Source organism: Nicotiana tomentosiformis, chromosome 8 (assembly GCF_000390325.3).
Source record: "Nicotiana tomentosiformis chromosome 8, ASM39032v3, whole genome shotgun sequence".
NCBI classification, from domain to species: Eukaryota; Viridiplantae; Streptophyta; class Magnoliopsida; order Solanales; family Solanaceae; genus Nicotiana; species Nicotiana tomentosiformis.
This window is the reverse complement of record NC_090819.1, coordinates 12,156,972-12,170,779: the sequence shown is the minus strand read 5'-3', so window position 1 is coordinate 12,170,779 and position 13,808 is coordinate 12,156,972. Positions and strand designations below refer to the sequence as shown.

The 13,808-nt window shown below is 38.9% G+C and overlaps 1 protein-coding gene across 1 annotated transcript; it reads right to left on the bottom strand.

Moving 5' to 3' along the window:
• Nucleotides 1–11,078: 11,078 nt before the first annotated feature.
• On the bottom strand, nt 11,079–12,301 carry LOC138897072 (uncharacterized). Its single transcript, XM_070183026.1, has 4 exons — nt 11,998–12,301; nt 11,433–11,864; nt 11,134–11,291; nt 11,079–11,087 (listed from the first exon to the last, which is right to left on the bottom strand). Exons 1-4 carry the CDS (start codon nt 12,299–12,301, stop codon nt 11,079–11,081), a joined length of 903 nt encoding a protein of 300 aa, XP_070039127.1.
• Nucleotides 12,302–13,808: the final 1,507 nt, after the last annotated feature.

Sequence of the window (13,808 nt, the reverse complement as noted above, 5' to 3'; positions counted from 1 at the left end):
TGGGCCACAAATCATTAGAAAGATCTAACAGTTAGAACCTAGGTAGATAAGCTGAGAAAGGGAATTAAAAAAAGTATTTGTGTTGCAAGAGTGTGAGTTGTTTAATTAACATAAATAATTAATGATACTCCTCCTAATCTCTCGTCTCTGTTTCTTAATTAACGTGACACTTTTTCCTTTAGTCATTTTCAAAAAAAAAAAAATACATATTTTTATATTTAGTAATAATTTAATTTTAATTTTTTTATTTTTTCTAAATGTGATGATTTATAGTCACATAAATTTCTATGGCTTGTATTAAACCATAAATTTAAAAAAAAATTCTTTTATTTTTAAATTACGTGCACAATCAAATCATACATAAATTGAAATCAAGAGAATACTATTAAAAACCTCCTATTACATAAGTTATGGATGTTGATTGGACCAACACACACACACACACACACACACACACACACACATATATATATATATATATACACACACACACACACATACTGTTAGACCAAAAAGTATAACTTTCGGTTAAAACTATTGTATTTTTGTAATGATGAGTTAAACCTATTTAATGATAATATATCTATATGCGAATTCTGAACATGTGGATAATGTGGAACAAATTTAGTGGGAGACTAACATTAACATGTGTTTAGTATTCCAAAAGGTATGAACAATAATGGAAGAGTAACGAGTAATAAATAAAAATAAATGACATTTAAGTAAATAAGAGGAGTGGTTCATCCAATAATGAATGAACTAGATGATTGTTCTTCCTCACAATGATGAGTGACAGATAAATCCTAGAATGTTTGAACTACTCTCGGATCTGATGGAAAGACGTGAAATAATAGGAACAAGAATTTTGATGAAAATGTAATCTTGTATATTTTACAAGAGAGAGAATCTTTATCAGAAGTATGTTCTTATCTAGTGAATAACACATGCCCCCTTTCCTTATCTTTTTTCCTCTTTATATGGGACATATCTCCAAAAAATCCTAATAGTGCATGTGCCCAGAATATTTTTTAGAATATTCCCTCAATAATACTATTCTAAAAACTAGCCGTTACAGTCCTTTCCACAGTGCTCGACCTCGATCATTGCTGACATCTCGACCACGAGTTTTGCCGTTTTCTGATCGACATCGATTGACTCTTCCCTCGATACTACCTCTCCCTAAATGCTCAGCGGTAGATTTTGATCTATATAGTTAGTCCCTCTGCATATTGAGGTCGTCCTCATACGACCTCGATGAGCGGATTTTATGGGTTATGGTCGAGAGGAGTGGGCGAGTGGGTCGAGTAGTTAAGTTTGGGATGAGCTGGCAACGTGGCCTTTCGTGAGCCATAACTTTCGGGGTTACGTCGTTTCTGTACTAGAATGATGTCATGACATCATGCGTCAATATGGCACGTTTTTCCGATGCTTTGCGTCGTTTCTCATGCGACTGTCAGTTGGGGCTGCCGTATCGATTCCAGTGTTGGGTAATGATGGCATAATCTCTTGGTTTTGATGCCCGAATTCTTATAAATAGAGATGTGATGACATTCATTTATTCTTTACGTGTTTTTCTCATCAAAACCTTGTGCCTTCTTCTCTTTCTTCCATTGTTGTGTGTCTTTTTCCTGGTCTTTATGATTCCTATTGCTTCTAATCCTTCTTTGCTTGAATATCCTTTCTCTCATCAAAGTTATGGCTAACGTAACCTCGGGTTCTAGTGTGGGAACTTCCCCTGCCCCTTTGGTGGTGCTTATGACTCCTCACGCTGATGGAGGCTCTGTCGCCATCAAAGATGAGAACTTTCTTACAGTGGAGAAAATAATTCCTTAGAGCGATAAAGTCGGTCTGACTTCTCGAAGGCGCCTGAAGACGAGCCCGGGGTCTCTGAGTTGGCGATGAAAGAGGTCGATCTAACAGAGCTTAGAGAAAAATTCAACATTCCTGCCCGCATCGATTTGGTCCCAGCAGGGCATGATGTGGTACAAATTCACCACCCCAGGTATTGCGCATTCTATGCATATCCCTTCCAGGTCGGCTACACTCTTCCTCGCCCCATATATTGTCACTACTATGGTGTGTGCCCAGCTGGACTCGCCCCATATATCTACAAGCTCATCAGGATGCTTACTAAATTTGGAGAGTTGACCGGGGTCGAGATCACACTTCGGCATCTGATGCATCTCTTCGCCCCTAGTTTCTATAGGGGACAATGTTGAACCTTCGCTATCGAGGAGGTAAATGCCTAGTGATAAAGATGGATGATAAGGGAAATCGTCAGTTCTGGCATAATTATTTCTTTGTCAGAACCGAAGACGTGGTGGCCAACGCAGACGGCCTCTCTGAGACTTGGAATTACACTCGTAAGCATCTATTCTTCTTTTGTTTAAACATTTGATTTGTCTATTTTAGTCATAGGCTATGAACTTTTGTCCCCTCTTCGTGCAGCCAAGACTACGCCCCCTCCTTTGGTTGGGGATATTTCTGACTGGGTTGGTCGGGTTCTGCCTCACATCGTGGGAATTCGTGAGTGGCCGGGCTTTTTTAAGAAGTTCGGGCATGTTCCTTCCTTGGCCGGTGAGTTTATCTATATATATTTTTGCTATTTTGGCCTTATAGTCGTCTACTTATTATATTTTGCTCTTGGTGGTGTTGATAACTTTACTTTGATTTTTCTTTTCCAGCCCAAGGATCTTCGAGGAGGCCGAGGGTTCCTTCTTCTACATTTTGTAAGAGGAAGGTTGCCTCCTCTTCGGCGTCTGACGACCGCAAAACACACACTTAAATATGTTCGCTAATCGACTATAGTATAATATAATATCGTATCCACATGGATTGGAGTTAAATAATATTTTCATAGTTTATAGCTTGATTACTATCCAAAATGATCAACAATTTAGATTTATGTGATTTAAAGCTAAAATTAACTAAGAGTCTAAACTATTGACTAATGACAATACAAACAATGAGTAAGGAAAGATATCAATGGGAGAAAATGGGGTTTTCATGGAATAGGAGCAAAATAATTATTTGGGATCTAACTCTAGATAATTCACTTCTAATGTTCAAGTGAGTCTCTCGAATTCACTCAATTATTAGTTCACACATTTAGAAGAAACTCCTCTCTCGATTAAGTCCCAACCTCGCAAGATGAACTAAGTTAAGCTCGGTGAAGATATGCAAGAATTCGTGCTGATTGGTCTTTAGGAGAACCTCTCTTGATTATCCTCCAAACTAAGTTTAATCAACAACTCAACTAGCCTCTCTCGATTAATAAGAAGAATCATTGAATTCAACCCACAAAATATAATGCAAATATATCACAAGTTATGTCTCTCTCGATTACATGAACTAATGAATATAGATGCACCAATTAAAACATCCAAAATGATTCAATACATAAAAACTAGAGTTATAATCCACAAACAAGTATCAATCCACCAAATCTATCAACCCTAAAGAGAACTACTCCATAGATATGGAGCAATTCATCACAAATACGTTTAAAGTAAAGAAAAACATAAAACGATCCAAACTTGTGTTTTGAGTGAGGATTGAATGATGAATCCCTTATGCTTTCACTTCTTTACCTCCTCCTTAACCTCCTTAGGTATTAGATGTGTCAAACATATATAAAATAACGTTTTCCCATGTATATATACCAAGTCGGGTTGGGCCCAAGCAAAGTAGGACACTTTCCGGCATTGGACATGCGCAGCCGTGCACCTGGGAGTGTGCCCGCGCTTATGGACGTGCACTTTGGATAGTGTTCTGCCTGACTTGCGTGCCTATTGTGCACTCGCGCACCTAGGTGGCGTCCTTCTCAATTCTTCATTTCTCTCGTTATGTGCACTATTGTCCGTTGATCCCCGAACACGATCTGAACTTAATCCTTGGGCTTTTACTCAGACTTCAAAGCTCTAGAATAGCTTGAATTAATTCTATAACATCTACATAACTCGGACTTACTCCTACAAGGCATAAAACACACAATTAATGTAAAACACTAGTGATTAAAGCTCAAACTCAATTAAAGTGCAGTAAATTAGAGTGCGATAAGCAACTAAAACAAGAGATTAAAGCCTACCATCATCGTCTATTCCCACTGTGACCACGACTAGGCATGCTTGATCATCTGCTTTTGTTCCTTCCTCAACCGTGGCCAGGTCTGCTCGGTTGTCGGCCCCATCTACTGCTGCCTCAACATCGATTTCTTCTCCGCATGTCGATATTTTGACAGCGGAGCTTCAAGAATCCCCCTTGAACTATCTTGTGGAGGAGGTGGAGGAGTCATCGCCGAGCAACGATAATTTGGTTCCCCGTAAGAGAAGATCAATGGACGTTGGTGATGGGGTCGCATGAGCTGTAGATTCAGTAATGGATGATTTTGTCATCCATATGACAACGACCATAATACTTGAGGATGACGTCAAGCTGGCGTCTGATGTTCCGATATCGGCGGAGGTCGTTGAGCGGGTACCTCTACCCTTTGCAGCGGTAGGATCCGAAAGGCCGCCCGCTGTGGCTTCTGATAATTTGTGGCAGGAGGGGTCATCCAGTTTGTAGCCGGCCAATGATGTTTCTTTGCCGGCTGATGGGAGAGGATGTCTACGGGACGGGTTCTGATATCGATGCTGACGAGATGAGGATGATGGAGGATGGATTTACCCAGTTGGAGGTGAGACTGGAGGGGTCCATGCAGACTATTTCGATCTAATGGATTGGATTTATTAAAAGATACAGTGAACGTGGTTCCTTCCCTCGGTTCCCTTTGATCCGACATGGAGGGTCGCACTCTCTAAGAGCTGAATGATGCTACCTTATCGAGGAGCATAGCCGGCCTCTCTCTTAGGGTATTTTTTTATGCTTCTCGTTTTTGTTTGTTATGTTTAACGTTTTGGCTTCATTCTTACTTTGTCTGTTTTCTTTTTCTATCTTTTTCAGACCGTGATCTTGGAAATTGAAAGCGCCCGAAGAGAGGAGAGGCATAAGGCTATTGTTATGAAGTTGCTGCGAAAATACCGCGAGTACTATGGCAAACACCGGGATATTTGCAAGCATTTTGGTGAGAACGGCAATTTTTAGACCCTTCCAGATGAATTGAAATAGAAGCATGACGAGCTGGTGAGGGTCATCGAAAAGTGCAGCATCTTTGAGGGGACGCTAAGAAATAATGAGGAAGAGCTCGAGGTTAGAAGGGCCGTAGAGGCTCAATGTGGAGATCTCTAGGCACAGGTGGTCTAGTTGCATAGGCAGTTGGAGAAGTGTCGCCTGCAGATGGAGGTTCTTCACAACGAGATTACTGAGAAGCAAAACGAGTTGGAGAGGGCAGAGTCTGCTCGTTCGACAGCTTCGAGGAAAGCGGAGGTCCTCGAGGTGGTGATCCAGACTCTCCGTTCTGAGCGAGAGAATGATTTGGAGACGGCAAGATTTAAAGAGGAGCGACTCGATGAGAGGAATGGGGAGTTGGAGAAAAACAACTCCCTTCTTCAGCACCAGGTGGCCACCTTAGAAGCTCAGAAGGATCAAATGTTTGCGCAACCGTCATCTTCTCACACTTCAGATTTCCCAAACATTCCCCCGGACCTGTACGAGGAATGGGTTCACGCTCAGACTCAGTTGGATGAGTTCTGAGATTTTCATGCAACATGATCTGTTCCTAGGGACTCCCTTAAAGATGCTCATGTCATGGCTCGTGAAGATCGAATCGCTTGCGGGTATGATCCTTCTACGTCTGAGGATGATGACGAAGAGAGGGAAGTGGGTGTGGATGTCACGACCCCAATTTCCCTCTGTAGGATGTCGTGATGGCATCTAGTCTCTAAGACTAGGTAAGCCTAATAATTTTCTGAATAACTGAATATAAAACTGAACTCAAATCTCATCACATGAAGTATAAATAGAAATAAGTCACAAGCTTCTAAGAGAAAATACCAAGTGTCTTTATACATTAGAGTCTAAAGAGAATAAGGAAAAATAACATAATAAGGATAGAGGGGGAGCTCCGAGGTCTGCGGACTCTGGCAGATATACCTTAAAGTCTCCACGTACAGTCCAGCTCACTAGTATCTGGCATGGTAGGAAGAACCTGGATCTGCAAAAAAGATGTACAGAAGTATAGTATGAGTACACCACAATGGTACCCAATAAGTGCCAAGACTAACCTCAGTAGCATAGTGACGAGGTCAGGTCAAGGCCCTACTAGAATAAAAGAAAATGAGGCAGAAAATATAATAATACAATGAAATGGCCGAGAAATGAACAACAAGAAATTACAGAAAGGTAACAACACAACAAATAGAGGTAAACAACAGGGGAGCTCTGGAGGTATCGCCTTGTAGTCCTAAATGTATATACACAACAGAGGGATCTACCAAGGTACCGCCTCATAGTCTCAAAAGTAAATATGCAACAGGGATCTCCCGAGGTATCGCCTCGTAGTCCCAAAAGTAAATAAGCAACAGGGGATCTCCCAAGGTACTGCCTCGTAGTCTCAAAAGTAAATATGCAATGGGAGATCTCCCGAGGTACCTCCTCGTAGTCCCAAAAGTAAATATGCAACAAGGGATCTCCCGAGGTACCACTTCATAGTCCCAAAAGTAAATACACGACAGGGGGAGCTTCAGAGGTACTGCCTCGTAGTCCCAAAAGTAAATACACAACTCATAACCTATGGAACAACGAATTTACAACAAGGAATCATACAGTTAAAGACTGAATACAAGATCACTCAGGCAAGTAATTCACCTAAGCATATTGCACAAATTTCAAGTAAATGTTAAGATATGTAGACATGTGATACTAGGCTAAACATGACAGCTAAACATGCTAAGACAACTCAGTTAAGGAATTTAAAGGAAGTCTACTCAGCAAGAACCGAAATTTCCACATTTAACCCGTGTATGCACTCGTCACCTCGTGTACACGGCACTCACATATCACAAATTCTTACAATAGTACCAAATCCTAAGGGGAGGTTCCCCCACACAATGTTAGGCAAGTCACTTACCTCAAATCTCGCTCAATCAGTAGATAAGATTGCCTTTCCCTGGACTTTCCGACTCCGAACGGTCCAAATCTAGCCAAAAGCAATTACATACTATAAATACAACTACAAGAAATTAGTTTAAATAATGAAACTACGACTTTAGCAAAGAATTGAAAAATCTCTCCAAAAAGTCAACCTGGGCCCATGTCTCAGAATCGGGTAAAAGTCATAAAATACTAGTACCCATTCAATATCGAGTTCACCCGTACCAAAATTACCAAATTCTGATATCAACACGACCTTCAAATCCTCAAATCTTATTTTCAAATCCCTATGCCCATTTTCCTCTAATTTCACCTCAATGATTTACCATGAATTCTCGCTCAAATGATGCCTCAACCCGTGTTTGAAAGGTCCAAAATGACAAAAATGTCGGACCCTTCTATTTTTCAGTGTTTCCGCTTCTACGGAATGCTTAATCGCATCTGCGGTCTCGCAGATGCGAGGTCCTCCCCACTTATGCGACTTCTTTCTATTCTATGGACTAGAGGTCCGCTTCTGTGGCCTCGCTTTTGCGGTCGACACTATCGCTTCTAAGGAACCAGCTGCCCCCCTTCACTCCGTATCTGCGGCGCCTGGCTTCCACCTACGGTCTCATAGATGCGGAAAACTTCATGCACCTATGGCGCAGACCTATGCCAAGACCCAAATACTATTCTATACCTTGCTATCCGCGCCTGCGGCAGCGCTCCTGGGAGAATAGTTCCGCAGGTGCAATTGCACCAGAAGTCAAAAACTTCCAGCTTTGCTCTAAGTCTCATTTAGATCTGTTAACCTTCCGAAACTCACCCGATGCTCCCAGGACCTCAACCAAATACACCAACAAGTCCTAAAACATCATACTAACTTAGTCTAGCCTTTAAATCACATCAAATAATGCTAGAAATATGAATTGCACATCGATTCAAGCCTAATAAATTTTAAAACTTCAAACCTCTACATCCGATGCCGAAACCTATCAAATCAAGTCTGATTGCCCTCAAATTTTGCACACAAGTCATAATTGACATTATGGACCTACTCCAACTTCCGGAATCACAATCCAACTCTAATATCAAAAAGTCTACTCCCGGTCAAACCTCCCAAAAATCATTCAATTTCCAACTTTTGCCAATTGACGCTAAAATGAACTCCGGACCTCCAAATCAATATCCGGATACGCTGCTAAGACCAAAATCACCCCACAGAGCTATTGAAACCGTCAAAACTCCATTTCGAAGTTGTCTTCATATAATTCAAACTATAGTCAATTCCTAGAACTTAACTTCTAAATTTAGGGACTCTGTGTCCCATTTAACTTCGAAACCAAAAACAAATTATCCCGGCAAGTCGCCTAACCACAAAATTAAATAAAATGAGCAATAAATAAGGGTTCAGAGCTAATTCCTGCAAAATGACCGGTCGGGTCATTATAGTGGACCAAATGGAAGAGGGTGCCTGGTACGAGGACGCATACTCTGAGGGCGGTGGTGATGGTGAGGGCGCAGATAGAGATGGACCAGATGGTCAAGGTGATGGAACTAATAGGCCTGGCAGTGACCAATAGTTTTTCTTCTTCCTTCTTATTTTTGCTGTGAACTTGTGCATATTTTGTAGGCGTCTTTACGAGCCTTTGTAAAAATACTCTAAGTATGATATGTCAACTTTGTTATTTGAACCTTATTCTCTTCCTGCGGTTCGTACTTGTATGTTTTTTGATTTTGTCGCTTGGTTGCCTTGATTTTCTTAGCCGTAATCACTTAGTTCAAATAAGGTCGAGCATATCCTGAATTTAACTTTGGCCGAGGGCCAGTAAATGTTTGTTCGAACGAGGTCGAACATAACATATGTTTGACTATGGTCGAGGGCCAGTAGGTGCTAGTTCGAACATGACCTATGTTTGACTATGGACGAGGGCCATTAGGTATTAGTTTGAATGAGGTCAAACATAACCTATGTTTGACTATGACCGAGGTCCATTAGGTGTTAGTTCGAACGAGGTCGAACATAACCTATGTTTGACTATGGCCAAAGTCCATTAGGTGTTAGTTCGAACGAGGTCGAACATAACCTATGTTTTACTATGGCTGAGGTCCATTAGGTGTTAGTTCGAACGAGGTCTAGCCGTTACAACCCTTTCCACAGTGCTCGACCTCGGTCATTGTTGACATTCTGACCACGAGCTTCGCCATTTCCTGATTGACCTCGATTGACTCTTCCCTCGATACTACCTCTCCCTAAATAATCGGCAATATATTTTGACCTTTACACATACGTGCTAGATGCTATGAGCCTATGCTTAAAAATGACTCTCCCTATTGTTTATATTTAGCATATCTTGCTTTAAGTTATAATTCATCCAAATTTACTTGGGTAAAAATGAGTTGAGATAATTCGAGTTGAACGACAACTCAATGCCTCCACCCCCACCCCAACCACCCACCCTAACCTCCCACCATACCCTGCATACCCCACTCTCACCCCGACCCCGACCTACCATCTTCTACCTTCACCCATTTCATCTCCTATAACATTTTTCTAAATTATATATTTTTTTACCTAACTAAATATAACAAAAGGTAAGAAAATCACTTATTTTCCTTCATCAACCACACCATATATCTATCTATACTATATTAAAAAGACGAAGCCCTTTAGCAAAATGTCGTTCGCCTTTTTTACCCTTTAATAACAAATTTTCACACTACACACAATAGTCAATTATTTTCCTAATTCTTAGAACTCTAAAATCAACTAAGTTTTATTTATTGAACCCTTTCTTATCTGAATTAGGTTAGAAATTCTAATACTTAAAAATTTAAATTCTATTTAGATCTAACACTTCAATTGGAATAAACATATAAAATTGAGTACAAATGTAAATATTGAACTTTTACGCAAGTTAATACCTATGTGATCATTAAATGACACTTAATACTTATATTAAAATAAGCAAAACATATAAATATTATAGCTATGTATGTAATATAGGATTCCTAAAATAAAAGCACACTCATAATACCGTTTATTTATAGGAAAATATGCAGGACAACGTTTCTTGCCTTATTGAATAATTAGATAAATAAGATACAATAATTATTATTTTAAATTTTTATAACATTTTCCATTATTGTGCAGAAAGCACTAGCATCCAAATGCCCTAATATGAGATACATTTGACTTTCTCCCTTTAAGTAACTCATTGGGAGTCTTCTCAACAAGAGGTCTAGTCATGCGCCTATTTATGATGTAGCATGCAGTGTTCACAGCTTTTGCCCAGAAGCTATGGGCAATTTACTAGCAACTAGCATAGTCCTAGCCATTTCCTCCAATGTCCTATTCTTTTTTTTAACTACTTCATTTTGTTGTGGAGTCATAGGAGCAGAAAAATTATGATCTATGCCATGCTCATCACAAAATTCAGCAAATTTAGCATTTTCAAATTGAGTACCATGATCAGACATAATTGATGCAAGTTGATTACCTAGTTGTTTCTGAGTTTTTCTAACAAATGAAGTGAATATGTCAAATGCTTCATCTTTAGATGTTAAAAATAGTGTCCAAGTAAACCTAGAATAATCATCAACAAGCATCATAACATATCTCTTACCACATCTGCTTAATGTTCTCATTGGTCCACAAAGATCCATATGGACCAGTTCTATCGTCCTGGTAGTACTTACCATTTTCTTGCTTTTAAAATAGGATCTTATATGCTTCACCCTTGCACAAGCCTCACAAACTTTATCTTCCTTGAACTTAATGTTAGGCAGCCCTATCACCAACTCATTGGAGATTAGTTTGTTAAGTTGGATTAGACTGGCATGTCCAAGTCTCTTGTGCCAAAGGAAGGGATCATTATCCAGCACACTTAAGCAAGTGAGTTCATTATCTGAAAGTGTGGACAGATCCACAACATATATGTTGTTCACTCTTTTTCCCTACAAAACTATCTTGTCAATTGTAAGATTAATCACAAAGCATTTTGTAGAGGTGAAGGCTACCATGTTACCTCTATCACACAATTGTGATACACTTATTAGACTGTATTTTAGTCCATCTATCAAGTAGACATTATCAATAGAGTGAGAATTAGTCTTACCTACCTTTCCTACCCCAATGATCTGACCTTTCTTTTTATTTCCAACGGAGACATTACATCCTTTAAGGTCCTCAAGTGAAAGGAACCGATTCTTGCTTCCCGTCATGTGCTTTGAGCAACCACTATCTATGTACCATATTTGGTTGTCCCCTTCACATGGATCTGCAAAAAGAAATCAGGGGTTAGTCTTAGGAACCCAAACTAGTTTGGGTCCCTTTCTATAGGTAAAAGGATAAATCACATTCTTTTTAGCCCAACTTAGCAGCATATTTTTCCCTATAACAAAATTTTTATTTTTTTGACTTGCCTTCTCTTTTGCAGTGCATTCACTTTTATAGTGACCAGTATTACCACAATGTGTGCAAATCTTGTTCTCAGGGAGTGTGAGGTACTTGCTTTTGGGATCACACTTAGGTTCAAAGTTCCCAAAGCCAAGTTCTCTTCTGTTGCTACTATGATGTTCTTGTAGCCATGAAAGTGCATTAGAGGACATGTTCCATTTACAAGTTCTGTCTAGCTCATGTTTGACCTTGTTTAGATCTTCCGTTAGGACTCTTACATGTTCATCCCTCTTATATAGCTCATCTTTTACCTTTCCTATATCTTTTTCTAGTGTGAGTTGTGTGACACTAGCTATTTCTTTACCTATTCCTAACTTCAATTTCAGATTATTAGATCTAAGTTCTAAGACAGTTGTGTCAATCGCATGAACCTTATTCTTCAAAACTATATTTTCTTTTTAAGTTTCACAAGTTGTAATTTTTAGATTTTTTCACTTTGCTTTTAAAAAGTTACACTCAAGTTAGCAATAGTTATGATATTCTATCTTTAGAAAAGAATTTAATTTTATCCTTTAGGTCCAGAAGACTTATCTCAGATTCTTCATCAGGTTTATCTTCAGATTCTTGAATTGCTATAAGAGCTCGTTCAGTATCATCATCATCATCATTATCATCATCATCATCATCATTATCAATGTCCTCATCTGAACATTCTTCCCAGGCAGCAACTATTGCTTTGGATGTCCCTTTGTTGTATTTCTTCTTATCATGAACATGTTTCTTCTTTTTGTTTCTTCTTTTAGATATCTCCTTAATCCACTCGACTTCCCACATAGGACAGTTCTTGATCATATGGTTCTTTTTACCATATTTGAAGCATCCATTAGTCATCTGCAAGTAATCTCTTCTCCTCTCATTCCATAAGCAATAGTAGTTATCATTGGATAGTGGTGGCCTAAGTGGTGGATTTCTCTTTACAGTTTCAAGGTAGTGCACTCATCTTGATCTATTCCTAAGGTATTAGCCTCTTCAAGGATAACCTGCTCTGATACCAATTGATGTTTTATATTTCAATACCACACCAGAGGGGATGATTTGTGTGGTGCCTGATTTTTGCGTGCACTGGATTATCGAAGGACCTGGTTTTTCTATATGTTCCTTACACTACAGTTGCAGAATAAATAATGCAGAAAGTAAAGAACAAAAGGAATTTTACGTGGAAAACACCCGGGTCAAATGGTGTAAAAATCACGACCCACTACCCAGTAGGATTTTTCCCAAATACTTCACTATAACTCTGAGCCAACAACAAAGTTTACAAACTCTTGTAAACCTAAGGATTACCTCTAATCCTTCAAGTTAATTCTAACTTGAACAATACAACTAGAGTTTACAACCTCTAGCAAACCTAAGGAGTAACTCTAATTCGTATAGCAACACGCCACAGTCTGTTGCGACTACTTTAAGATAACTCTAACTTGAAAGATATAACTCAGGTACCTAGTACAATTTGCTTCTTAGAAAGCTGAAAGGTACAACTCAAAATGCTTACTATATTTTGAACTAGAAATAAAGAAAGACACATAAAACTAGAAATAAAGAAAGACACATAAAACTCTTTATGGAGCTGGTTCTTCAATCTGGTTCGTGTAGCTTTAGGATCGCACTCTTAAATCTCACAGGAATTGCTCATAAAATGCCTTGCTATTTTTCTCTCAATTCGTGCTTAACTTCAGTATGTGTGCATCACCTGCAAAAAAGAACAAAACTGATATTTATAGAGTTAGTAGAATAAGGATTAACTAGAAGTTTAATGCTTTACTCTTTCTTGGTGGAAGAGTTCTAGTTATCTTCAACTTCTAACTCTTTAATTATCTTGGATTGAGTTCTTTTCAAGTAAAGAGTCCTGCTCTTTATCAAATATGCAACCTTTTTATTCAGGGATTATCAGAAATAATCACTTATACTTATCCCTTTCACGTGCATGCCTTTTGCTTGATGCTGCCCATCACATGTGTATACTGTCCCTGGGCCTAGTTCATGCATTTGTTACTTTGTCAATCATCAAAACCCAAACCACTTAGGTCAACACATTGTTCGACAATAACCTAAATATGCACTCTTTCTCAAACAATACATAATAAATAGGCATAGTCAATCGATGGCCATTCAATCCACAACAATAAACACGTAGTTGAACAAGTAGAGATATTCAAAGGCAAAATTATATTAAAACGTAACAAGAATTCATCCTCAAAAAGGTTTCATAAACCCTATATTAGAGAGTTTAGCTACTCATAATTGTATAAACAATCATAGTCATATTCAAAAGCATTAAACTACAAATTAAATAAGAATAGAGAGAAAAACTCTTATGATCCACGCTCTAGAGTGTTTT